Below are 23,688 nucleotides of genomic sequence, written 5' to 3' on the forward strand. Positions count from 1 at the left end.
CTCACACGTTGGCTGAGGCCTCTGGGAAATGGAGTTTAGCGTCGTGGAGCATTCTGGGAATCGTAGTCCTGCATGCCCTCAGAGCACGGTTTACCGCTAGTAAGTGGGGGTGGGGTTCTCTCCGCACGACCGGAAGTGGCCGTTGAAACCGGCTGTAGGCAAGAAAAGAGGTTGGCCGAGGTAAAAGTCCAGCTGCTTCGGCTCCTTTCGCTAGGTTTGGTGATTGACCCAGAGCTTCCAGACCCGGGATTGGAGTGTGAGAATCGCTCTAGAGGGAAGCCCAGGTATCACTATGGCAACCGGCAGCCCTCCGGCCGCGTGACGTCACCTCTCTCACTCTAGGCTAGGAGCGGCCTCTGAGGGAGGGAGCTGGGGAGTCCTCCAAGAGGGCGCCCCTCGCCTCTTTCAGTGTGGGGGCTGTTCCGCCCCGATCTCTGGGAGGGCTTTGTTCTTTTGTTCAGGCCTAGGAGGAAGGCCTAGAGCCTGGCCCCGCCCTGTTTGTCCACCTTCCAGCTTTTCTGCTCCGCAACAGGTGTGTCTTTTTGAGCCCGCGGGGGTGTGAGCCCGCAAGTGTGCACTGAGGTAACCGTTCGAGTAAATGGGCGCCTCTAGCCGGATTCTAGGGTAGGCGCCAGGGTTTTTTTTTTTTTTTTTAATCTGCGGCCAAACCTGCGTACTCGATCTCCATTCTGTTTTTGTTCGGCGGCGGGAGTGCCACTTGCCTCTTTAATGCTCTCTCTGGGCATTTCTCTTTTTCAAGGATCTCTTGACCACTGTGCAAAACTCTTTTAAGATGTGATTTTGTAACGGTTGCCGCTGACCCCCATCTTGTGTCTTTTAGGGCAACCAACTTCAGCGTGTATAAGGGTTCAGACTCCTGCTGGACATCTGGGCTCCAGAAAGAGGACCCAGATACGCTGCTTGGGAAACCCTGGTGTCCAGATTCCAAGAGGAACGAGATGTGCGCCTGAGATGGAAGGTAGTAGGGATGACTTGGCGGGGGGGAGAGTGGGATAATGATGGCAAAAGAAACGTCCTGACCTGAGGATTAAATACTTGACAGAGCTGGAAGAGGTGAAAGAAAGGAGCCTTATATATATGAGGATGGAGAAAAGAAACAATTACATCATAGGGAGGGACTTGGAGGAAAAGTTAATTCTGCCTGGCTTTGGGATTGGGGAGTGAAAAGGAGTAATGATTCAGAATGTCTGTGATCCTCACATGACTTGGATTTAGTAAAAATTAGAATGATAATCTTACAGTGAGAAAAAATCTTCGTAGTCATCCCTTCAAGTGCAAGAATCAGTTCTGAAATACCCCTGGGTGTTAGCCATCTGTTAAGTCTATGCCTTAATATCTGTTAAGTCTTTGGAGGTATTAAACTCCATTTTGAGTGCAGACTATTCCCTTGTTGGCTTTTTCTTTTTTTAGTTCCTTCTATTAGGTAGAAGTGCCTTTCCTTGTAACTTCTGTGTTGATCTTAGTTCTTAGTCTTCCAAAGCAAGAGACTGTTCTCTGTTTAACACTGCTGCCCTTCAGATACATGAATTCAGTGTTTCCAACTCCTACTCACAAATTCTCTCTCTTTTCTAAGTAAAATAGCCTCAGTTCCTTTGATGGGTCTCCATGTGATATACCTAGTGTGCGTGCTAGGTTGCTTCAGTTCTGTCTAGACCTCTTCTCTAAAAACTCTACCACATGACAGCATGCTTCTTAAAATACACTGCTTAAGACTACACATAGTCATTTAGAGGTACTTTGAAAAACATCTTAAAGTGCGATGTACTATTTCTTTTGATTTGGCTATTTTTGCTGTTCAGTATCATTGTATTTGCTTTTTAAAAATCAGTGTTGTTATGCTATTAGTCCTAGGTCTTTTTTTTTTTACATGAACTGCTGTTAACTAGATTTACATCATCCTTGTATAATAGAATTGCTTTTTATTCTCAATGTCAGGACTTCATATTTATTTATTATGACTGTTCAATTTTTTTGGCCAAGTATTTTAGCTTGTCAGAGTAATCAGTAATTAATATTAAGTTGGTTTTTCAGTATTTTAACTGTTTTTTCCACCGTTATGGGTAAGGACAGAGCCCTGTGATATGTGACTCTAGACTTCTTTCTATGTTGTCATTGTCTTTACATTCTTTAGGTATGGCTATGCAGTCATTTGGTTTAACCTAACTGCTTCCCTGGTGGCTCAGATGGTAAAGCGGCTGCCTGCAATGCAGGAGACCCAGGTTCAATCCCTGGGTTGGGAAGATCCTAGGGAGAAGGAAATGGCAACCCACTCTAGTACTCTTGCTTGGAAAATTCCATGGACTCAGGAGCCTGGTAGGCTACAGTACATGGGGTCACAAAGAGTTGGACATGACTGAGTGACTTCACTTCACTTCAACTGCTATCATACAGTCCTTTTTCTTGGATCTGTTTAATATCACTAAAAATCTTAACATTATTTGTATTATTTACTTAGGTTTGAGCTATACCTTACATTTGTCCTCAGCTCTTTTTTCCTAAAGATACGAAGAATCTCTGTTTTATTTCTTACAACTGTGTGTGTATCTACAGTTATCTCAAAACAAAAAGTTTAATGAAAAAATCAATTGCCCTTCATTCTATTGCCAATGAACAATTGGAAATAAAAATACAAATTCCATAGCCTCCAAAATATGAAAGAAGAATAGAAACCAACAAAAACATGCAAGATGTGTACACTGAAAGCTGCAAAGCATTGCTGAGGAATTTTTTTTCCCAGCTTTATTTCCAGCTTTATAATTGATCCTGACATTGTGTAAGTTTAAGTTATCCAATGGGATGACTTGATCCACCTATGTATTGCAAAATGATTACCACAATAAGGTTAGTTAACCACATCTATCACCACGTATATTTGGCTTTCTCTGTGTGTGTGTGTGTGAGATGAGGATATTTAAGATTTATTCTGTTAGCAACTTATAAGTGTATAATACACTATTGTTAACTATAATTACCATGCTGTACATTAGATCATCAGAGCTTATTTGTAACTGAAAATTTATACCCTTTATTCAAAATCTCCCTATATCCCCCACTCTCTAGCTCCTGGAAACCATCATTCTACTGTTTCTTTCTGTGTTCTGCCTTTTTAGATTCCACTTATACGATCATGCAATATTTGTCTTCCTCTTTCTTATTTCACTTAGCATAGTGCCTTCCATCCATGTTGTCCCAAATGAGAGAATTTTCTTCCATTTTATGGCTGAGTAGTATTGCATTGTATATGTGTATATTCTCACTGTTAGTGGGAATGTATATTAGTGTACCCACTGTAAAAAACCATACAGAGATTCCTTCAGTTCAGCTCAGTTCAGTTGCTCAGTTGTGTCCGACTCTTTGTGACCCCATGAATCGCAGCACGCCAGGCCTCCCTGTCTATCACCAACTCCCGGAGTTCATTCAAACTCATGTCCATCGAGTCAGTGATGCCATCCAGCCATCTCATCCTCTGTCGTCCCCTTCTCCTCCTGCCCCCAATCCCTCCCAGCACCAGAGTCTTGTCCAATGAGTCAACTCTTCGCATGAGGTGGCCAAAGTACTGGAGTTTCAGCTTTAGCATCATTCCTTCCAAAGAAATCCCAGGGCTCATCTCCTTCAGAATGGACTGGTTGGATCTCCTTGCAGTCCAAGGGACTCTCAAGAGTCTTCTCCAACACCACAGTTCAAAAGCATCAATTCTTCGGTGCTCAGCCTTCTTCACAGTCCAACTTTCACATCCATACATGACCACTGGAAAAACCATAGCCTTGACTAGACAGACCTTTGTTGGCAAAGTAATGTCTCTGCTTTTCAATATGCTCTCTAGGTTGGTCATAACTTTCCTTCCAAGGAGTAAGCATCTTTTAATTTCATGGCTGCAGTCACCATCTGCAGTGATTTTGGAGCCCAAAAAAATAAAGTCTGACACTGTTTCCACTGTTTCCCCATCTATTTGCCATGAAGTGATGGGACCAGATGCCATGATCTTAGTTTTCTGAATGTTGATTTTTAAGCCAACTTTTTCACTCTCCTCTTTCACTTTCATCAAGAGGCTTTTGAGTTTCTCTTCAAATTTCTGCCATAAGGGTGGTGTCATCTGCATATCTGAGGTTATTGATATTTCTCTCGGCAATCTTGATTCCAGCTTGTGTTTCTTCCAGTCCAGCGTTTCTCATGATGTACTCTGCATATAAGTTAAATAAGCAGGGTGACAATATACAGCCTTGACGTACTCCTTTTCCTATTTGGAACCAGTCTGTTGTTCCATGTCCAGTTCTAACTGTTGCTTCCTGACCTGCATATAGGTTTCTCAAGAGGCAGGTCAGGTAGTCTGGTATTCCCATCTCTTTCAGAATTTTCCACAGTTGATTGTGATCCACACAAAGGCTTTGGCATAGTCAATAAAGCAGAAATAGATGTTTTTCTGGAACTCTCTTGCTTTTTCTATGATCCAGCGGATGTTGGCAATTTGACCTCTGGTTCCTCTGCCTTTTCTAAAACCAGCTTGAACATCAGGAAGTTCACAGTTCATGTATTGCTGAAGCCTGGCTTGGAGAATTTTGAGCATTACTTTACTAGCATGTGAGATGAGTACAGTTGTGCAGTAGTTTGAGCATTCTTCAGCATTGCCTTTCTTTGGGATTGGAATCTTTTCCAGTCCTGTGGCCACTGCTGAGTTTTCCAAATTTGCCGGCATATTGAGTGCAGCACTTTCACAGCATCATCTTTCAGGATTTGAAAATAGCTCAACTAGAATTCCATCACCTCCACTAGCTTTGTTCGTAGTGATGCTTTCTAAGGCCTTTGATGCTTCTAAAGCCTGGAATGATGCTTTTCACATTCCAGCATGTCTGGCTCTAGGTGAGTGATCATACCATCGTGATTATCTGGGTCGTGAAGATCTTTTTTGTACAGTTCTTTTGGGTATTCTTGCCACCTCTTCTTAATATCTTGTGCTTCTGTTAGGTCCATACCATTTCTGTCCTTTATTGAGCCCATCTTTGCATGAAATGTTCCCTTGGTATCTCTAATTTTCTTGAAGAGATGTCTAGTCTTTCCCATTCTGTTGTTTTCCTCTATTTCTTTGCATTGATCGCTGAGGAAGGCTTTCTTATCTCTCCTGACTGTTCTTTGGAACTCTGCATTCAGATGCTTACATCTTTCCTTTTCTCCTTTGCTTTTCACTTCTCTTCTTTTCACAGCTATTTGTATGGCCTCCCCAGACAGCCATTTTGCTTTTTTGCATTTCTTTTCCATGGGGATGGTCTTGATCCCTATCTTCTGTACAATGTCACTAACCTCCCTCTGTCCATAGTTCATCAGGCACCCTATCTATCAGATCTAGTCCCTTAAATCTATTTCTCACTTCCACTGTATAATCATAAGGGATTTGATTTAGGTCATACCTGAATCGTCTAGTGGTTTTCCCTACTTTTTTCAATTTAAGTCTGAATTTGGCAATAAGGAGTTCATGGTCTGAGCCACAGTCAGCTCCTGGTCTTGTTTTTGCTGACTGTATAGAGCTTCTCCATCTTTGGCTGCAAAGAATATAATCAGTCTGATTTCGGTGTTGACTATCTGGTGATGTCCATGTATAGAGTCTTCTCTTGTGTTGTTGGAAGAGGGTGTTTGCTATGACCAGTGCATTCTCTTGGCAAAACTCTATTAGCCTTTGCCCTACTTCATTCCATATTCCAAGGCCAAATTTGCCTGTTACTCCAGGTGTTTCTTGATTTCCTACTTTTGCATTCCAGTCCCCTATAATGAAAAGGACATCTTTTTTGGGTGTTAGTTCTAAAAGGTCTTGTAGGTCTTCATAGAACCATTCAACTTCAGCTTCTTCAGCATTACTGGTTGGGGCATAGACTTGGATTACTGTGATATTGAATGGTTTGCCTTGGAAACGAACAGAGATCATTCTGTCGTTTTTGAGATTGCATCCAAGTACTGCATTTCAGACTCTTTTGTTGACCATGATGGCTACTCCATTTCTTCTAAGAGATTCCTGCCCACAGTAGTAGATATAATGGTCATCTGAGTTAAATTCACCCATTCAGTCTATTTTAGTTCGCTGATTCCTAGAATGTCGACGTTCACGCTTGCCATCTCCTGTTTGACCACTTCCAATTTGCGTTGATTCATGGACCTAACATTCTAGGTTCCTATGCAATATTGCTCTTTATAGCATCGGACCTTGCTTCTATCACCAGTCACATCCACAACTGGGTATTGTTTTTGCTTTGGCTCCATCCCTTCATTCTTTCTGGAGTTATTTCTCCACTGATCTCCTGTAGCATATTGGGTACCTACCCACCTGGGGAGTTCCTCTTTCAGTACCCTATCATTTTGCCTTTTCATACTGTTCATGGGGTTCTCAAAACAAGAATACTGAAGTGGTTTGCCATTCCCTTCTCCAGTGGACCACATTCTGTCAGATCTCTCCACCATGACCCGCCCATCTTGGGTGGCCCCACAGGGCATGGCTTAGTTTCATTGAGTTAGACAAGGCTGTGGCCCGTGTGATTTGGTTGACTAGTTTTCTGTGATTATGGTTTCAGTGTGTCTGCCCTCTGATGCCCTCTCGCCACACCTACCATCTTACCTGGGTTTCTCTTACCTTGGACGAGGGGTATCTCCTCACCACCGCCCCTCCTGACCTTGAACGTGGAGTAGCTCCTCTCGGCCCTCTTGCACCCCCGCAGCCACCGCTCCTTGGACGTGGGGTTGCTCCTCTTGGCTGCCTCCCGTGACCTCTGGCGTGGGGTAGCTCCTCCCGGCCGCTGCCCCTGGCCTTAGGTGTGGGGTAGCTCCTCTAGGCCACTGCCCCTGGCCTCGGGCGTGGGGTAGCTCCTTTAGGCCGCTCCTGCACCGTCGCAGCCTGGCACTCTCAGCTGCCACCCCTGGCCTCGGGCGTGGGGTAGCTCCTTTAGGCCGCTCCTGCACCGTCGCAGCCTGGCACTCTCAGCTGCCACCCCTGGCCTCGGGCGTGGGGTAGCTCCTTTAGGCCGCTCCTGCACCGTCGCAGCCTGGCACTCTCAGCTGCCACTCCTGGCCTCGGACGTGGGGTAGCTGTTGGTGGTAGGGCTGGAATTTGAACCAATCCCTTGGTGGACCCAAGAAGCCTCACTGGAGGCACGAAAACCTCTGGACAGGAGGGTGGACGGCCCCTTTGCAGGCTCCCGGGGTAAGCAGTGTCCAATTTATAGTTTCCACACAGGCCTGGCCTCCCCAGGGCGGGCAGAGATTCCTTAAGAAATTAAAAATAGAACTACCATATAATCCAGCAATCCCATTTCTGGCTGTGTATCCAGAGGAAATGAAATCACTATCTCAAAGAGATATATGCAACCCGTATTCATTGCAGCATTATTTATAGTAGTCAAGACATGAAAGCAGCCTTAGTGCCCATCAGTGGATAAATGGATAAAGAAAATATGGTATATATTTATATTTCCATAGCGGCCATGCCAATGTACATTCCCACCAACAGTGAACAAAGGTTCCTTTTTCTCCACATGCTCACCAACATTTATCTCTTGTGTTTGTGATAATATTCATTCTAACATCTCTGAGGTGATATCTCATTGTGGTTTTGATTTGCATTTCCCTGATGTTTAGTGATATCAAGGACCTTTTAATATACATTGGCCATTTGTATGTCTTCTTTGGAAAAATAACTATTAAGGTTCTCGGCCCATTTTTAAATTGGATCATTTGGGTTTTTTGGCTGTTGATTTGTATGAGTTCCTTACATATTCTGGATACTGGCCACTTATTAGATACATGATTTGCAAATTTTCTACCATTCCACAGGTTGCCCTTTTATTTTACAAATTGTCTCTTTTGCTTTTTAGTTTGATGTTATCTCACTTTTTTTGGGGGGGGGTTACATATCTGTCTGTGTACAACATTTCCTCTTACTGTTAAAAACTTCAATGAAAAAATCTTCATTTTTTTTTTTTCGTCAAGATTTCTTTTACAAAATGTCTTTTCCATACTGTCAAAATGAAGTCTGAAATAACAGTTGCTTTTATTGCTTCCTCTCCTTCTTGAGAATTGGACTTTCATGTCAGCCATTACTCTGAATAGACCTCCTAAGAGCAAAGTTTGTTTTCATTTTGTTTATTGATGTTTAAGTTACTACATTAAGTGCATGAATCTTGAGCATACCACTTAATTAATTTTTATATATTATACACAGTGTAACTACCACCCACACTAAGATATGGAATATTTCTATTGCCCCAGCAGTCTCTCTTGTGTGCCTGTCAGTCAGTAGCCCTCTAGAGGTAACCACTGTTCTAAGTTTTTTAATTTAATATACAGGCACACTTCAGAGATATTATGGGTTTAGTTCTAGCCACTGTAATAAATCGTGTATTGAAATAAACTGAATCCCATGAGTTTCTTGGTTTCCTAGCGCATATAAAAAAGTTATGTTTGTACTATATTTTTGTCTAAGTGTACAAAAAGCACTATGTGTAAAAAAATGTATATACCTAATCCAAAAAAAATAGGTAATTGCTAAAAAATGCTAAACATCATCTCAACCTTTAGGAAGTTATAGTAGTAGCATGAAAAATTACTGGTCACAGATCACCATAAAAAATACAGTAATAACAAAAAGTTTGAAATATTGTTGAAAATTACTAAAATGTGACACACAGACATGAAGTGAGAAAATGTGTTGGAAAAAAATGGTGCCAATAGACTAGCTCAAAATGGGATTGCCACAGGCCTTCAATTTGTAAAAAGAAAAATTTAAAAAACCCAGTGTCTAAGAAGTGCAAATAAAGTGAAGCACAATAAAATGAGGTATGCCTGCAAATGTACTCATATTGTATGTATTCTTTTGTCTTATTTTGCTCAATATTGTTTATGAGATATATCCATGTTGTTAGGTAAAGCATCCTTTTATCAGAGAAGGCAATGGCACCCCACTCCAGTACTCTTGCCTGGAAAATCCCATGGACAGAGGAGCCTGGTGGGCTACAGTCCATGGGGTCGCTAAGAGTTGGACACGGCTGAGAGACTTCACTTTCACTTTTCACTTTCATGCATTGGAGAAGGAAATGGCAACCCACTCCAGTGTTCTTGCCTGGAGAATCCCAGGGACAGGGGAGCCTGGTGGCTGCCATCTATGGGGTCACACAGAGTCGGACACGACTGAAGCGACTTAGCAGCAGCAGCAGTATGTATTCTTTTGTGTTTGTCTTATTTTGCTCAATATTGTTTATGAGGTATATCCATGTTGTTAGGTAAAGCATCCTTTTATATTTTGGAATACTATTCTGTTGTATGAATATACCACAGTTTATCCATTCTGCTGAAAGCCATTTGGATTCTTTCTGATTTGGGCATATTATAAGTAAACCTTCTATAAACAATCTTGTACAAGTCTTTTGGTGGACATAACCCCTCATTTCTCTGGGTATATGCATAGGAGTGGAATTGTGGAATCATAGGACAGGTATATGTATATCTTTCATATATACTGACAAACAGTTTTTCTTATGATTGGTAAATATTTACCCCCACAGCAATGTACAGAAGTTCTAATCTCTGTATTCTTGCCAGTAGTTAGTACTGACCATGTCTATTGAATTTTAGACACTCTGGTGGGTAGGTAATGTAGCTAAGTATATGTCATTGTGATATTTAATTGGTATTAATATCAAAGTTTCAAAGGGTAAGGGGAAGACTTTTGGAAAGTAATCTGATTGTTAATTTTATATGTAGCAGAGAATATGTACATCTATAAAGGGATTGTATCCATTCTTCACCAAACTCCCATCCAGACTGCCACAGTGGATACATGTTAAAAGGATGTTAAAGGGAAATTCCCTTTATACATGTACATTGTCAGAAGGCAGCAGAAATATTTTGCCTCACTTAATGAAGAATATGGATTAAGTTGTATGATGAAAGTGACTGTGAGTATGTAGGGGCAAAATTGAATCTTAAAGTAAAGTAATTCTTTACTTCCTAAGTCTACTGATGAAAGTACAAGGGTCTTAGTCAGCAGTTACCTTGTGTTTTTGTTTTTTGTTTTTAGAAGGAAATGGTATAATTCCTGCTGTTTTCGTGTAGAAAAAATAAGTGGATTTTACAGCTGACTTGAACAGGATTCATTGTAGTTTCTTTTCCCTCCACTAGATCTGTCTGCTCCAGAGTCTGCCCTTTTCCAAGGGGGGCATACTTTACTCCCATCAGCTAGTTTTCAGGTAAGTTGAGATTTCCTTTACATTTCAGTCCTTAGAGAGGAATTGTGTATTATTTTGGTGTGATGTGTGTTTATCTAAGAACCAATGTTGGCAATTCATTGTGGGCTCCCATTTGCCAACCACTTTCTTCCTAACTCTGCCTCTCCAGCTTGACTAATATATTCATCACTCACTTCTTACTTACATCTTGCCATGTGCCAGCAATGAGAGAGCAAAACTTGATATTTTACCTGAATAGACCAAATGACTGCTACAAAAATATAAATCTTAAAAAGGTAAAGTGAGTACCATGGAAAATGGAGAAGCAACAAAAATCTATGTAGTCTAGAGAGTTTAGGAGAGTTTGTGCAGTTCTCATTGCTGCTTTCTTGTGTAACTCCCTTCCATATAGTACTCTGTCCTGTGAACTCTAGTCACCTTGACTTCCTCAAACTCAGCATTATCTTGTCAGTTCAGAGAATCTGCAGGGTGGCTCTTGAATTCCCCTTCCCTGCACCCCTGCCTGGAAGCTCAAAGCAGTAAGCTGGAGCAGTTGTAGGGCTCGCTTCATTTGTTTCCTGATTCATGGAGATCACTGTTCTTTGTTATCTGAAATTCAGTGCCTTGGAAACTTGTTTCATACATTTTGTCTGGAATTTTTTGGTTATTTAATGCAGGAGGGTAAATCCAATCCTGTTAATCCCATCAGGGCCACAGCTTAATCTTTTTAAGATTTGTTTTTGCATTGTAAGCTTTGCCAGGGCTGATCTAGTGCAGTCTTACTATTGGGCTGTGTTTTCAGGGTCCCTATGACCACCATTTACTTCAGTGATTTGCTAGGATGATTCACCCACCCCAGCAGCATAACTCAGGAATGGAGATCATGACCACAAAGGATACACAGTAGGATCAGAAGGAAAAAGATACTCATAAGGCTCCAAAGAAATCTGGCTGTACTTTCTCTGTTGCTGTTGTCCACAGAGACATGAGAAATGTCTCTCATCGAGGAAGTCTGCTTGAGTCTCTCAGTCCAGAGTTCTTAAAAGGGAGCTGATCACATCAGTGTGTGCTCCCTTGTGGCTGTTAACTAGTCGTGGTGCAGGCCTCAAACTGGGCACCACATGTGCATCATAAATCTTCACGTATACTTTAAATAATGCTGACAGTCTGGTACATCCTGCCCCAGTATTCCAGGCACACAATAACTTCGTCAGTCATTGACTATAAACATTCATTTTCAGAGCTTGTTTAAGGTTCAGAAACATGGATCCAAGTGTCCCTGGAAATTAGCAAAGATTGAGCAAACTGGACTTGCTGCTTTAACGCTTTCCTCACAGGCTAAACTTGTCCTGCTACTAAGGTACACTGGGACTGTTTGTGGGAGCTGATTGCTCATATCATCTGAACTCTGGGTTCAGTTGTGTCATATTGGTAGCTTGTCATTGCCTGTGAAGATTGTATTTACACCAGATTTTTGGAGCTCCTCCTCTGTGCATCTCCCTTGTCTCTAGTATCTGTCATGCAAATCCCTTGCCTTTGTGATCCTGAGCTGCCACCTGTGTCTCTTTAGTTCAGGAAGACCACTGTGCCTTGCTCAGGTTCTGCTCCCTGCTCTGCAGTCTGGAGATGCTTCCAGGCAGGAAACTGAAGGATCTGAGGAGCTTGTGTGATTTTCTCCCTTTTCTCAGGATCACAGTTCTGTTCTGTCTGCTGTTCAAAGTACTAAAACTCTTGTTTCAGTTATATTGCAGAGTTTTATAGTTGTTTACACTGGGAAAGCTAGTCCAGTTGCTCTGTCATGGATATAAGTCCCAATAATTTATCTGTTTTAAAACAAAATTAACTCATTTGCTCAGGAAGTTCCCCTGCATTGCCTCTGAGTCCCACTAGAGTTGCACTGATAATATTTCATAGTGTATTCTTTTAGCTTTTTCTCTGTGCATTAACATACAAACTTTCCTATTCATAAAAATAAAAATGGTGTAATACCATGTATGCCATTTTTAGTATGACATACATTTCCTAATCAGTGCATATAGACACTTTATTTTTTGATACACTTTATTTTTAAAATGTCTACATGAACTGCTTTGGTATGGATGTACCATGTATTCTTTAACCTCTGTCCTATTAATGGACATTTAAGTTTACTTTTTTTCCTCACAAACAATGTTGCAAGGATATTTTTATATATGTTTTTGCATCCCAGGGTGTTTCTAGAGAATAAATTCCTACAAGCTACAAACTTGGATTGAATGATATATGCATTTAAAGTTTTGATAGATCCTGGCAGACTGCCCCTGTATAGATTGCATTAGTGTTCTGTTCCCACCATAATATACATGAGCACTTTCAGCCGTGTTCCCTAATCTGATATCTCATTGTTTTATTATGTTTTTCTTGGAATGGAGCATGTTTTCATGGTTTTAAGGCCATAGATGAATTGCCTGTGTGGGTTGTTGGCCTTTTTTTGTTATTGTTGTAGGTTGTTAATCTTTCATCCATTTTGCTATTTGCAGGAGCTCGGAATGTTGCATTTTGTTTATGGTTTTTTACAGAAGCTTTACATTTTATGTAGTTCTATCTGGCAATCTCTCTCATAATTTTTGCCTTCCACATATCAAGCTTATGAAAGTATTTTTATGTCTTTTATTCTATTATCTTATTTTTGCTTTTTCTTTAAAATTTAATGTCCAATCCAGCAGATATTTTTGTGATGCCATGAAGTAGGGAACTCACTTTATTTTTTTCTCAAATAGACAGTTATTTGTTATGACACCATTTAGTGACTAATTCACCATCTCAAAGCTAATTTGAAAGTTGCTTAATCCCATTTAGTTCTTATAAACAAAGCTGTATTTTTGCGTTGTCTGTTTTTCATTGAGTTTTATTCCATACTAGACCAGTATGTTTTACCTTTCAGTATACTTTACTATGTTATTTAGTATATTTTGAAATGTGGTAGGGTAAGTCTCCTCCCCAGATTCTTTCAAACACATTTTTGGCTGTTCTTGCACTTATAGTAGTAAAACATATTATTGATGTTAGTAGGTTTACTCTTGATATTTCAGATATCTTGAAACACAGAGATGATAATGATGATAATTATGAAGATCAATACAACAGCAGTCAACATTGACTGAGCACTTGCTAGACCCTAAATTAAGCATTTGATAGCAAACATTTCTTATTTAATTCTTTCAGTAATCCCACGAGTCAGGTTCTGTTTTTATATTCATTTTGCAAAGGAGGAATTATCAAAATCATTTTTCAGATAGCCCAGAACTTCCCTTACTTCTATCAGTATAGCTAAATTTGCCCCTTTCTGAGGTAAATGCTTTATGGCTAAGCAGAAATATGTCTGGTCTTCTAGGAATCAGTGACCTTCAAGGATGTGATAGTGGACTTTACCCAGGAAGAATGGAAACAGCTGGATCCCGTACAGAGAGGTTTATTCAGGGATGTGACATTGGAGAATTATACACATCTGGTCTCTATAGGTAAGGATGACTTTTCTGAGTTAATATCTGGAGGTGTGGAGGAGGAGGGAACTCATGTACTTAGGTGAGTTTTTTCCTTTCAGTTAAGGAACCAAAAACTTCTTTGAAAGGTTTTGAAAAGGTTTCTGCTCTCTAGTAGCCTTCCTTCATAGTTCAGTTGGTAAAGAATCTGCCTACAATGCGGGAGACCTGGGTTTGATCCCTGGGTTAGGAAGATCCCCTGGAGAAGGGAAAGGCTACCTACTCCAGTATTCTGGCCTGGAGAATTCCATTGACTGTATGGTCCATGGGGTCACAAAGAGTCAGACACGACTGAGTGGCTTTCACTTTCACTCTCTAGTAAGTAGAAGGACAAACTAATAATTTTTCTAAAGCCAGATCAGTTTCCAAGTTATACCACATTTGGGAACGTATAACATCAAAGCTTTGTATATGTCTTCCTTCCATCTGATTTGTCCACCTCTCCTTTCCTCTAAAGACAAAGCGATGAGAATGAACTCTGAGAAGGCACTTTTCTCTCACTGCAGAAAGGTAACTTTTTTTTTTTTATTCCAATGCATAGGACTCCAAGTTTCCAAACCTGATGTGATTTCCCAGTTAGAGCAAGGGACAGAGCCGTGGATTGTGGAGCCCAGCATCCCAGTAGGGACCCCTGGAGGTAAGTAGTGGGTACCCAGCAGATGAATGTTATTAACTCTGACCACCAGCCTGATGAGAGGATTTTACACCTGAAATGTAAATGTACTTGCTTCTCCTTAAAGTGTCTGTTGGGAAGGCATTTGTACTTTCTTATGTGTTGTCAAAACACCAAATGTCTCAACATGTGAATACATATACATTTTTATGCTCCTTTCAGAGGACGTGTCCTTCCTGCTCTTTTCTAAAAGCAACTTCTTGACATGGAATCTGGATTCTATCCTTTCCCAACCTCCTTTGGGACCCAAGTCTTATAATTATTAGTACTTTTCAGTCCTTAAAGTTTTCTTTTTGGATCTCTAGGCTCCATTCCCATAACCTTCAAACAGAAATAGGTACCTAAATTCCAGATACTTTTACTCAACGCTGTTAATCTATCTGGCCACCATCCGGTCTGCCTTTTTGCTTTCCCAACCAAACTCTGCTAAAGTGAGTTCCATACCTGTAGACATCATTTTTTTTCATACCTAGTCCTGCCTTAATCTCATTGTGTAGCTTCTTATCCTACACAGTATTGTCTTGTCCTTGACATTATGAATAACTTTCTTCTAAACCTTGATTCTTAAATGGCACAGAGAGACCTCTTCAAAGATCTGACCCTGAAAAAATATAGAAACTAAGACACTTTAGGTAAGGAATATATCTTCAAAAGTAATGAGGTAGACATGGGGGTCCTTTTTTATGGGGAGAAAAAAAGCATGCAGTGTTCAAATTTGGGAAGTGCTGAATTAGCTAAATTTTAGCAGGTTTCATTCTCTTTTTTTTTTGGCTGTGCAGGGTCTTTGTTGCAGACCACCATTGCGGTGTTGGCTTGTGGACTCTGGAGCATGAGCTCAGTAGTTGTGTCACATGGGCTTACTTGGTTCATAGCATGTGGGATCTTCCCAGACCAGGGAGCCAACCCATGTCCCCTGTATAAGCAGGTGGATTCTTATCCATTGTGCCACCAGGGAAGTCCTTTAGCAGGTTTCTTATTGGAGAACCACTTAGAGATTTTTTTTTCTTTTACATAGTCGAGAATTATGAATTTCTAAGAGTTGCATAGAATGTAACATTTCTCTCCCCCATCCTCCTAACCATGATTCTGGTTTGTTTTTTTTATACTGCACCTTTAAAATCTTGCTTTTAAAAGATGGTTTCATGGAACACAACTTGAAAAACTAATTTTTTAAAAATAAGAGCTTTATTAACTTATGTTTACAGTTTGTTAACTTTTGGAAAGTTAACAATGAGGTGGCCACTGGCCCAAGCCCTTGTCTGCATCATTTTCCTGTCTTCTTTATTACCATCTTCTCTAGGCTGTCTTGGTGACTTGGCCCCCGCCGGATTGTGAGAGAGAGAGAGAGATATATATATATATATTTATTTACCTACCTATCTGTGTATACACACACACACACACACACACACACACACACACATTTTGTCTTGCTAGTCTATCTTGTTCTTTTGCAGCCTGAATGTCAGCACCCTCTATTATCTCTCCAGGCACAGGATGTCAGAATATACTGTGGTCATTGCCCGTTGATTTTGCATACTGTATAGTAAAGTGAAAATTGCTTCCTGCAGTAGGAGTGGTACTGTTCAGTCTGGCCTTCTGGAATTTTCTCCAATCTTTCATTCATAAACCCACTCCTGATACTCTGGTTACTCTCTTGGTTAGTGCATGGACAGTATGACAATGTGGATAATATTGGTCAGTCTGTTGCATGTTTATTGCTTTCATCTGGAACTCCAACCTGGCTCAAGATCAGTCACTTCTACACTCTTTTTGCCTTTAACAGCATATGACTCTATGGTCTCCATATCCTTCCCTGTGAAGTACTTCCAGGAGATAATTTTTATGGTTATCTACTGCACAAGTAGATAACAACAACAAGGGCTTCCCTAGTGGCTCAGATGGTAAAGCATCTGTCTGCAATACAGGAGACCCGGGTTTGATCCCTGGGTTGGGAAGATCCCCTGGAGAAGGAAATGGCAGCCCACTCCAGTACTCTTGCCTGGAAAATCCCGTGGACCGCGGAGCCTGGTAGGTTACCGTCCATGGGGTCACAAAGAAACAGACATGACTGAGCGACTTCACTTTCACTGTACAAGTAGTAGTTCCCTTGTGGTTCAGCTCATAAAGAATCCGCCTGGAATGTGGGAGACCTGGGTTTGATCCCTGGGTTGGGAGGATCCCCCGGAGAAGGGAAAGGCTATCCACTTCAGTATTCTGGCCTGGAGAATTCCATGGACTGTTTAGTCCATGGGGTCGCAAAGAGTCAGACACGACTGAGTACCTTTCACTCACTATACAAATATATCCTTCTTAGTGTCAGTTTTGTTGTGGGAAACATATCCATTTCTTATATTGATTGGTTGTTCCCCCCCAAACTTGTTTTGCATTAATCTTCTTGTCCCTGCTAGAGAAATATTGCTGTTAAGAGGCTGCCTGCCCTTCTACATGCTGGTAGGTGCTACACCATTACCCATGGTTCCAGGTATGGAGGGGATGGTAGGCAGCTCTGGCTCCCTGCCTTGCTCCTCATACTACAGTGATAATGGTGATGATCACAGCTGGGCTGGTAGCACAGGTGATTCAGGGTTTGCTGGGGGTCTGCTGTACCTTCCTGTTACCAGTGGAACCAAAGAAATGCTGTTTTAAATACAGCCTTTTTTTCTTTACTAGATCTGCCAACACTGACTACCCTGTCGTCTTTCTTGTCTTGACACAAGATAAACTGTCCCACAGTAGACAGCATAATAGTGTAACTCTACTTCCTGATTATGTACTTTTCTGGTTTTTTATATTCTTTTGCTTGTTTGCTGAAAACTGCTTTCTTTCATTAGTATATTTTATTCATCCATTATACTAAACACACTCAAGAATCTTTCCTTATCACTGTTCTTTTTTCACATACATTCTTACATCTTTAGCTATTCTTTTCCTTCCTTTTTTGAGCTGATAGTTTCTATCCTATATTTGAACATTTTAGTTATTCTGCTACTTTTGGCATCTTCCATCCCCTCAAACACCATTATCGTCTAGTCCTCCTTTTCTCTTATTCTCAAAATGCCTAGGGTTGACGTTGTCATCTTCCTCCACCTAAATTATTTTCTTTACTATTTACAACTTTCTCATTTCTAGCAGTGATACAGCTACTCCTTCAGTTTTCTAGGCTATAAACCATGGAGCCCAAGTCATATCTTCTGTTTGTCTTATCTTGAAATCATGCTTCTTAGATTTTTGTTTTGTTGTTCACTGGCAAGGAATCCCTGTTCAGACTGCCCTTTTTAGATCCAGTCCATCTTGTCTACTTAGCTATGTCTGTGGTCACTTTCTAAATTTACTGTCACCTTAAATGAAGTTCCCTTCCTGGTAGAGATTATCTGTGAAATTAAATTAGGCAGTCTCTTGCTGCTCTCATATTTTATTTATCATTCTCCTTACCTCTTTCTAAATGTCTCCCCAAAAAATAGGGCTGTATTTGAAAGTTCTCAGAATTCCCTGAGGGCTTTATTTTTAGTTTCATTAGGTCATCCCCACAGTAACACTTTTGTTGTTGTATTTGTTCTTTTTCCCTCGATTCAGAGTATGCTGACATTTTCTTTTTCTTTCAGACTGGGTGACAAGACCAGAAAATAGCATAACAGCCTCAGAGCTGGACATTTCTGGAGAAGAGCCGTCTCCAGGGGCAGTAGCAGAAAAGCACAAAAGGGATGATCCTTGGAGCACCAACTTCTTAGAAACTTGTGAATCCAAAGGCAGTCCAGAGAGGCAGCAGGCAAACAAACAGACACTGCCAAGGGAAATAAAAATAACTGAAAAGACCATACCAACTTTGGAGCAAGCACATGTAAATAATGACTTTGAAAAAAGCATCAGTGTGAGTTTAGACCTTTTAACACACAAACAAATATCTCCAAAACAGACCTCTACTAAAACAAATGTCAAACAGAATTTAAACCCAGTTAAAAAAGAGAAGTCTTGTAAGTGCAATGAATGTGGAAAAGCTTTTACTTATTGTTCAGCTCTTATTCGCCATCAGAGAACGCATACTGGAGAAAAACCCTACAAATGTAATGAATGTGAAAAAGCCTTCAGCCGGAGTGAAAACCTTATAAACCATCAAAGAATTCATACTGGAGATAAACCATATAAATGTGATCAGTGCGGGAAAGGCTTCATTGAGGGTCCATCTCTTACTCAACATCAAAGAATTCACACTGGAGAAAAACCCTATAAGTGTGATGAATGTGGGAAAGCTTTTAGTCAGAGAACCCACCTTGTTCAGCATCAGAGAATACACACTGGTGAGAAACCATATACTTGTAATGAGTGTGGAAAAGCCTTTAGCCAGAGAGGCCACTTCATGGAACATCAGAAAATCCATACAGGAGAAAAACCTTTTAAATGCGACGAATGTGATAAAACATTTACCAGGAGCACACACCTTACTCAACATCAAAAAATCCATACTGGAGAGAAAACCTATAAATGTAATGAATGTGGAAAGGCTTTCAATGGACCCTCAACGTTTATTCGTCATCATATGATTCATACTGGGGAAAAACCATATGAGTGCAATGAATGTGGTAAAGCCTTCAGTCAGCACTCAAACCTCACTCAGCATCAGAAAACACATACTGGGGAGAAACCTTATGATTGTGCTGAGTGTGGGAAATCCTTTAGTTATTGGTCATCCCTTGCTCAACATCTCAAAATTCATACTGGAGAAAAACCTTACAAATGCAATGAATGTGGAAAGGCCTTCAGTTACTGCTCATCCCTTACTCAACATCGGAGAATTCACACCAGAGAAAAGCCTTTTGAATGCAGTGAATGTGGAAAGGCTTTCAGTTATCTCTCAAACCTTAATCAACATCAGAAAACTCATACCCAAGAGAAAGCTTATGAATGTAAGGAATGTGGGAAGGCCTTTATTCGAAGTTCATCTCTTGCTAAACATGAAAGGATTCATACTGGTGAGAAACCCTATCAGTGTCATGAATGTGGGAAAACCTTCAGTTACGGCTCATCCCTTATTCAGCATAGGAAAATACATACTGGAGAAAGACCTTACAAGTGTAATGAATGTGGGCGAGCCTTCAACCAGAACATACACCTTACACAGCATAAGAGGATTCACACGGGAGCAAAGCCTTATGAGTGTGCCGAGTGTGGCAAAGCCTTTCGACATTGTTCATCTCTTGCTCAACATCAAAAAACACACACAGAAGAAAAACCCTACCATTGTAATAAGTGTGAAAAGGCCTTTAGCCAGAGCTCCCATCTGGCACAGCATCAACGAATTCACACTGGAGAGAAGCCCTATAAGTGCAATGAATGTGACAAAACCTTTAGCCGGAGCACTCATCTGACTGAACATCAGAATACTCATACTGGAGAGAAACCTTACAACTGTAATGAATGCAGGAAGACTTTCAGCCAGAGCACTTACCTCATTCAGCATCAGAGGATTCATTCAGCAGAGAAGCCTTTTGGATGTAATGATTGTGGAAAAGCCTTCAGATACCGTTCTGCTCTCAACAAACATCAGAGACTGCACCCTGGCATATGACTCTTCTAGGATCATCCTAAACATAGGGGATGCATTTATTCGGGGATACATTTACTCTGGTTTGTCCTTTTGTTCAACACAGAAGAATCAGGCTGGATTGAGAAACTGCTGAAAATACTTCTACTTTTCACTGTTGTGCTGTGGAATAGAAAGTGCATTGGGCTGAAATAATCCGATTATGTTGTTAAGCAATTTTGTGACATTGGCAAATTCAGCCATTTTAAGCTTCAGTTTCCTCTGTGAACTGAGGGATTTGGAGTAGGTCATTTCAAAGGTCATTTATTCAGTTTTGTATGTTTACAATATATTCTTGAATAGGATTATTATACATCAGCATTTTGCTTTGTTGCTTCTAGAGTATATGTATTTATGCATGTTTTGCTAATAGAAAGCATTTATGTTTCAGCAAGTAGACTGGAGGTCGGTTATGCTCCTGTTCTAACACATTCAAGTTCTTTAAGTAACTGATTCCTAATAAAAAGAATTGTAAAATACCCTCAAATTAACAATTCAGGAGCATATAATGGCTCACTTAAGTCAGTACAAGTATTAAACCTTCCTATTATTTTCTCTTCTAGTATGTTTTAACATTCTAGAAGTTTATCACAACTACATAGACCCACTACTACAGCTTACACCTGTGCTATTTAACCCTAGTTACATAGTGAAATCACTTCAGTAACTTTATAAAATTCTGTTGGCCAAGACTCCACCCCCAGTGACTAATTGGCTCAGGGAGTAGGGTCCAGGCTTGAGTATCTTTTTTAAACTCCTATATGTACCCTGGAAAGAAAAACTGGATTCAGTACTCACTCCCTTAGTACCTTCTTGTAGCTACTCCTAGAAGCTCACAGGTAGCTATTGCATACACATAATGTAATTTTGACTGTTAGTTTGTTTTGTAAATTGATTTCTCAAACTCTGAGAGGTAAGGTCAATTTGTTTCCTTACCAAAGTGCAGAAATTAAATGGCTGTATAAAATAATAGTCATTTTATTTGCTTTTCCTTGGCCACCTGATATCATAAGCAGATGACAGTGAGTGACACCCCTGAAGATGGGTGGCCCATAGGCTGCATGGCCATTTGTGACAACCCTGGTCAAAATAACATTTGAGCCTGAAATAAATGTGAATTTAGCCATAAAGAGATTGGCCCTCATATTTTCTCCAGATACAGTCTGATTAAGTAGTCACCTCTTTTAGGAGCAATTGACAATTTCCTAGCCTGTCCTTGAGAATGGGGAGCTCTAAGAACAAAATGTAGCACTGAAATTGATCATTGTTTATATAAAGGGGTTCCAGACTCTACCCACAAAGGAAGTTTGGGGGAGTGAGTGCTATAGCTCACTTCAAGTGAAAAAAATCCAGTTATTTTTGCTTATATAATGCCAGTGACCTGCATCAGATTTTTGTCACCTCCTTAAATGAAGATACCAGGCAGTGAAGAACAGAATTCAGGAAATAAAGTAGCCATTTAAATCTCGGGACTTTTTTCTGTTGTTGTTTTGAAACATCCTTGAAGAAATGTCATCTTGGTATTTCTTCATTTCTCAAGGCTTCCCTTATATAGGAGTTTTTTTTAATCCCACAGCAGAGAGGTAGATGCTGGCAGAGAGGAATGGATCTCAGGTTATAGGATACACTTTGGTTGGAACCTGAGCCACTCCCACAGCATGAGGAGATGAAGTTTCTATATCCAGGTGAAGGGTCCTCCTGTTTTAAAGGAGATCCCAAAATAGAAAATACCAGAGTTTGTCTGAAATGAACAAGAAGACTCTGTTCTTTTGCCACACTGATTCCCATATGAGGGAACAGAATTTATTTGGGAATTTCTCACTAACCTTGGAAGACCTTACTTTGTTCCATTAATTTGATCTCTTCATAGATAATGGTCAGGTCAAACTCAGAGCATTGGGAATGTGTGATCACTGCCTAACTTAATTCTTTTATTAAAAACAAATCTGATCTTTCATGCCTTTATATTCTCAGACTGGATGTGTGCTAACCACTCCCAGACAATACAGGCCTAGAGAAGGGATAGGCAGTGTGGTTCTAGAACTTAACACGATCTCACAACTCTCTACTAGCTATCCCAGTTTTCTCAAAGTGGGTGAATTTGCAATTACTGCTGTTTCTCAGAGATACCAATCTACTTATACACTGTGGTAAACTAAGGTTTGGTCCTTTGTCACCTGATCTGTCCCTTAGCCATGTACTTAACCTTCCCTCCTTACTCCTATTTTAAGAGCAGAGTGAGTAATTTTAAGTTTCAAACTTTTTTCTTAATTTTGTCATTTATATGCCATAAACACCAACTATAACACTAACATTACTTCCTTAACATCATACGCAAAAGAGTAGAGCAAAATTAAAATCTAAAGGGGAGATTTTGAAGTTAGAAGTCATAATTTCTTCCTTGAAGTTATAATTAGTCCAGAAAAGGAGAAGAGGGATTCAGCTTATCTTAGAGGCTTCACAGCCACTGAAGCTGCTCAAAAATAAAAGGATCTCAGAAATAACTAAAAAAGCCAGTAGTTCTTTATGAAGCAAAAGATTCCCTATTATTTACCCAAAAAATCTAATACTAATTTTCATATGTATCTTTGGATGTCTCAGTGTCCTAGGTTGAGCCTTTAGAGACTAGATGCAATGAGCTTCAGTATACAAATGGAAAGGTTGACCTTGAAACAGTATAAATGGTATGACTGTTAAAACAGGAGAGAACATAACTAAATCTTCTAGTGGATTTGATAATTTGGGAACATTTTGAATCAAGAATACACAGTAACCACAGAACCTGGGCCTCCTAATTTTACAGTAAAGAGGAAGAAGAAAGACAGTGGAAGGAGGCACCACCCCATAGGCTTACTACCTCAAATACTGGGCACTAAGTATTTATAATTGATTAACTGGTTGAAGGTTAAGAAGGGGAAGTACATTAAAAGGATGGGGGCAGGGAGAGGTCAATACTTCAACATGATCATAATCATGGCCCAAGTCCCTAGGTAAATTATAGCATCCAGGCTGGAGAGAAGGAAATGAAACTAGGAAGGGACAGAGAAAATGGAGGGACACAGGGCCTGTGAATACTGTGATACGAGCTCAGGGGGGCTTAAAGAGCTATGTTAAAAAGTCGAGATGCCTCCCTGTTTGCCTTTCGGGAGTAATAGAGATTGCTGAAGAAAGAGCACTTTGAAAATTTTTACTTGATCTCTCTACAGTTCAAGCAGCTAGGAAAGATGATTGTACAACATGAGACAGCATGTGGTACTCAAAATCATCCTTGACCTGAGCTGTTGGCACTCTGCTTTTGATACCTGGAACATATCCACCTTCATTTCCCTTAGGATGAATTATTTTCCATAAGTTTCTTGACTCTTCATGCAAAACACCACCTGTAATTGAGTCTGTTTATATTTTAATGACTGACTGCTGACATTTCAAGCCCTGTCCTTTCCCCTTGTGCTTCCTATCTGGGCAAGCTAAATAAGCAAGCCTGGGTGCTTCCTCCCTTGGTGTTTGGGTAGAGGGTGTTCAAACCACACAATCCCTGGCTCACATGCATGAACCCCAATCCCAGTCCAACCCCATCCACCATAAACCTGATATGGAACTCCCTCCCTGCTCTCTCTTGGGCTGTTATCAGGCCAGTTTGGGAGCCTGCTGTGCTCTCCCCAGAAAGGTTTTATTTATGGACAATAAAGCGCT

General features: G+C 40.5%; 1 protein-coding gene across 4 annotated transcripts; it reads left to right on the forward strand.

Annotated features, from left to right (window-relative positions):
• Positions 1 to 88: 88 nt before the first annotated feature.
• ZNF184 (zinc finger protein 184) lies at positions 89 to 21,960 on the forward strand. Of its 4 annotated transcripts, none has more exons than XM_019985255.2 (6): positions 89 to 180; positions 842 to 979; positions 10,174 to 10,241; positions 13,594 to 13,720; positions 14,283 to 14,378; positions 18,020 to 21,960. In XM_019985255.2, exons 2-6 carry the CDS (start codon positions 973 to 975, stop codon positions 19,978 to 19,980), a joined length of 2,259 nt encoding a protein of 752 aa, XP_019840814.2. In that variant the 5' UTR covers positions 89 to 180; positions 842 to 972; the 3' UTR covers positions 19,981 to 21,960. The 4 variants fall into 4 exon arrangements, with proteins under 4 accessions (XP_019840814.2, XP_019840813.2, XP_019840816.2 ...); XM_019985254.2 differs by having other exon boundaries at positions 127 to 284; XM_019985257.2 differs by lacking the exon at positions 89 to 180 and adding an exon at positions 333 to 624.
• The last annotated feature ends 1,728 nt before the right edge of the window (positions 21,961 to 23,688 follow it).

This window comes from Bos indicus, chromosome 23, assembly GCF_029378745.1.
Source record: "Bos indicus isolate NIAB-ARS_2022 breed Sahiwal x Tharparkar chromosome 23, NIAB-ARS_B.indTharparkar_mat_pri_1.0, whole genome shotgun sequence".
In the NCBI taxonomy this organism is placed as follows: Eukaryota; Metazoa; Chordata; class Mammalia; order Artiodactyla; family Bovidae; genus Bos; species Bos indicus.

What these genes read in the sequence shown, in the direction of transcription:
- ZNF184 (XM_019985255.2), top strand. An exon ending in TCCCATCAGCTAGTTTTCAG is followed by an intron (nt 10,242 to 13,593) that starts GTAAGTTGAGAT and finishes CTGGTCTTCTAG; the next exon opens with GAATCAGTGACCTTCAAGGA. An exon ending in CCCAGTAGGGACCCCTGGAG is followed by an intron (nt 14,379 to 18,019) that starts GTAAGTAGTGGG and finishes TTTTTCTTTCAG; the next exon opens with ACTGGGTGACAAGACCAGAA.